The sequence below is a fragment of the Cynoglossus semilaevis genome, chromosome 10 (genome assembly GCF_000523025.1).
Source record: "Cynoglossus semilaevis isolate Cse_v1.0 chromosome 10, Cse_v1.0, whole genome shotgun sequence".
In the NCBI taxonomy this organism is placed as follows: Eukaryota; Metazoa; Chordata; class Actinopteri; order Pleuronectiformes; family Cynoglossidae; genus Cynoglossus; species Cynoglossus semilaevis.
Window position 1 is genome coordinate 20079277 of NC_024316.1, and position 3440 is coordinate 20082716.

General features: G+C 52.1%; 1 protein-coding gene across 1 annotated transcript in view; it reads right to left on the bottom strand.

The window, feature by feature from the left end:
* The window catches only part of LOC103385555 (proline-rich transmembrane protein 3), a 13573-nt gene that overhangs the window by 5848 nt on the left and 4285 nt on the right, over positions 1-3440 (bottom strand). Inside the window, exons 2-3 of the mRNA XM_025059170.1 lie at positions 717-1504; positions 194-493 (exon numbers count right to left, since the gene is read on the bottom strand). Coding sequence (XP_024914938.1) covers positions 194-493; positions 717-1431 — 1015 coding nt within the window. The 5' untranslated portion in view covers positions 1432-1504. The remainder of the gene's footprint in view (positions 1-193; positions 494-716; positions 1505-3440) is intronic.

Here is a 3440-nt window from a genome sequence, read left to right on the forward strand (position 1 = left end):
CCTCTCTTTGACTCCCTCCCCCCCCCTCGACCCCCCCTTTTTTCGCAGCTGCATCAACTCCATCTCCAGCTCAGCTTCCATGGAGAAAACTCAGTCTAAATTTTCCATTGGAATCTTTTTCCCGCAGTAACGAACTCCCAGCTGCACAAACTCCGCGCCGTTAAATTAACCAACTGGCACCAACAGTTCTTACCTGTCGTTGGCGCCGGGTTCCGTCCTGGTTGTTTGGCGTTGCTGACTCGGTTTAACGCCACGGAGGTTGTGTTCGCGACCTTCGGCGTGGTGCTCGGCCCGCCGGCTGTAGATGTGGTGGTGGGGGGGGGTGGTGTCCGGGGGCCGGAGACCGGACTGCTGTGGCTCGGGGCAGCGGCTGGCACCGCCGTGGGTTGTGTCTGTGGCTGCGTCTGTGGATCTGCAGCGGTGCTGGTCGTCCCCGCAGGAGAGTCCTGCTGAGGGGGAACTTCGATGGGGGGTCCGGTGTCTGTCCGCTCACCTGAGACACAGGAGGGACATTTAATCTCTGTTCAGGTCAACAAACACCTGGTGACATGAAAATGTCCCGTGGACCGAGGTTCTGACCAGTCATTCAACAGTTCTGTATAACAGTACCAAGTCCTCTACAGCTGTGGTCTGTGACCGGAGAAAACAAGAAGGGAATTGAACCAACAACACATTGAGGGACAACATTATGATGATGTCATCTCTCTGTTTCTCACCTGTGGACGTTCCAGGTCCAGGTCCAGGTCCAGGTTCCAGAGTGGTTCTGGTTTCAGACTGAACCGTAGTCAGTGTCTGACGGGCCGCGGTAAGAACCGACCGGGTCGGCTTCAGTCTCTGACCGTCCTCTGGTGTCTTCACTCTGGGGCTCGCAGTCTCCACCTGCTGTCCATACTGAGCCATTTCATCCCGGACTCTCGACCCTGTCGGGGTACCACCTGAGCCCAGACCCTGTGAGTCAGCGGACTCTGACTCTGAGTCGGGTTCTTCCGTCGGGTCACGTGTTTCCACCGGTTTACCCATGAGAAAAGGTGTGAAGCGTGAAGTGGGCGGAGTTGGAGTCGAACCCTCTGAGGGGAGACCGTTCTTCACCGAGGACCGGCCCACTGCTGCACCAGTCGTCTCTGTCCTCGGCCTGAGGACGGTCCTCTGAGTCCTGGTCCCCCTGGTGGCTGTCTCTGTGGGGTCAGAGGTCACCGGGGGCAGTGACCCCCCCTGCTCCACTGTACCTCTGACGGAGACGTCACTGAGCCAGATGTCGGCGGACCGCTTGGTTGGTGAAGAATGTGTTGGCGGGTCAAGGAGGGGGGGGGGGGGGGGGGGGAGGGAGGGGGAGGGAGAGGGGGAGGAGCCTGTGATGGTTTGGGCATTTAAAGAATGGAGGAAGCAGAGGCCCAGGCCCAGGAGGATCAGAGCAGGGGTCAGCGGAGCCATGGTGGGCCTGTGGAGCAGCGGCTGGTCCCTCTGTGTGACCGTGGATCTGTCACAACATCCTCAGACGGAGCTGCTGTTGAGGCAGAACAGACGACGACACCATGATACACTTTAACTCAGCCAACTCTCAGCCCTGCAGCGAGCTGGGCCGACGCACACTCTGACGTTTATCAAGGCTCCGCAGGGTGGAAAGAAAATATTGTTGTTTAGAAACAAAAAACAGGAAAATCAGGAACTGAACTTCACAACTTTTCAAAGTACACACACACACACACACACACACACACACCCACTCAGACAGAAGTCAAAGATTTCTTTCTTATTTCAGTGGATTTCCCAGCGTGACGGCAGCAGCAGCTTCACTGGGTGTGGTGAGGGATAGTGTTACAGAAGAAATGACACACACACACACACACACACACGTAGGCAGGAGTTCAACCTTTAGGTTATATAACATGCTCTGAGTCACAGATGGTTTCAGTCAAAATCGACGACTTTTTTACATTATTTTTAGCAGAAATCTAATTTTTTTTCTCTCTTCTAACGATGTGATATATAATAATATAACTGAGTTATATTTGAGTCGTGGATGTCAGAGGTCGAGCCCCCCCCCACACCCCCTCCCCCACGCTCTCGTCATGTCGCACAGACACACCTTGTATTCTGTCAGATGACCTCCGGGGGCATCCTGAAACTGAAGGCGGAGGGAAACTACAGAAATAAGACTCAGGGCCTGGAGGAATGACTCACCACTGCTCCACCGTCCCACAGCTGCACTGTGTACACACACACACACACACACACACACACACACACACAGTGTGATGACTGTTCTGAAGCTCAGTGTCTGTTGAAATGTTCTCAGGTCAAAGGTCAAATCTCTGCAGTTGTATTGACTACAGTAAACGACTAAAACCTGATCAACTCTGATTGGTTGGTTGACGTCGGTCAGTCTCCACTTCCTGTAGCAGTGACGTGTATTAAACCCTGTTGAAGCTCAGCCTCAATGGGAGCCGTGTCTGTGGGTCTGTCAGTTGGTGTGGTCCAGTACTGACAGCTGCACTTCCTCTGTGTACTCTGTAGTATCACTGCAGTACTTTAACAATAACTAGTTAAACAGTAAAGGTACGTGTTGACCTTTACCCTCTCACTGTAACGCCCAGGTTTATGGGTCTATTTTCTCTGCTCTCTACTGCCTCTGCTGGTCTCTGTAAAATCACCTCCTCTCAGGTTAATAATCTGGGATTATTAAGAGGAAATAGTAAACACGGAAATAATAAACTCTCTGTCTGGAACTGAACTGAACTGAGTCACCTTTGACCTCTGACCTCTGCTCTGAGGCCGACTGGCAGGTGGGCAGTGTCTGAAGTCGACATCCTGCCAACTGAGGATTAGCTTTTAGCAAACATGGTCCGTTATATATTATATTATATTTGAAGTTTTCATCCAAACAAACTCAGAAATAATGATTGAACTTAGAAAAAATGTGGGTCGTGGCTCGGGGGGGTTAACACGGCTCACGTTCACACACAGAGGGCGCCATTCACGCTCGGTTTCACACCTAACGACAGAGTGGAGATTTGACCCGATTCTGTTGTTTGACGATGAGAGGAAACTGGAGAAGCTGCAGGTAAACACACACTCATGACCTGTAAAGTCAAGACGAGGAAGGTGCACTACCGTCATCCTCCACCGTGTGGCCTCGGAGTAGAGCTGTTTGATTAAATCTTTTATCTCAACACTACAAAATGGCCTCCAGGTCCGGACTGTTGGACAGACGGCGGCACATCCTTACACCCTGTATATCTGAACCCTGTAAATCTGACCTGTGTTTCCTCAGGGATTTGAACCCACACACACACACACACACACACACACATTCAGAACAACACAGCCCTCTGTCAGAGGACACTGTTCTCGTCTCTGTTTGGATCTTTGAGCAGATGGGTCGTTGTGAGCAGTCAACTTTTATTGACCATCATTCTCCCCCCCCCACTGTCCTCCCCCTC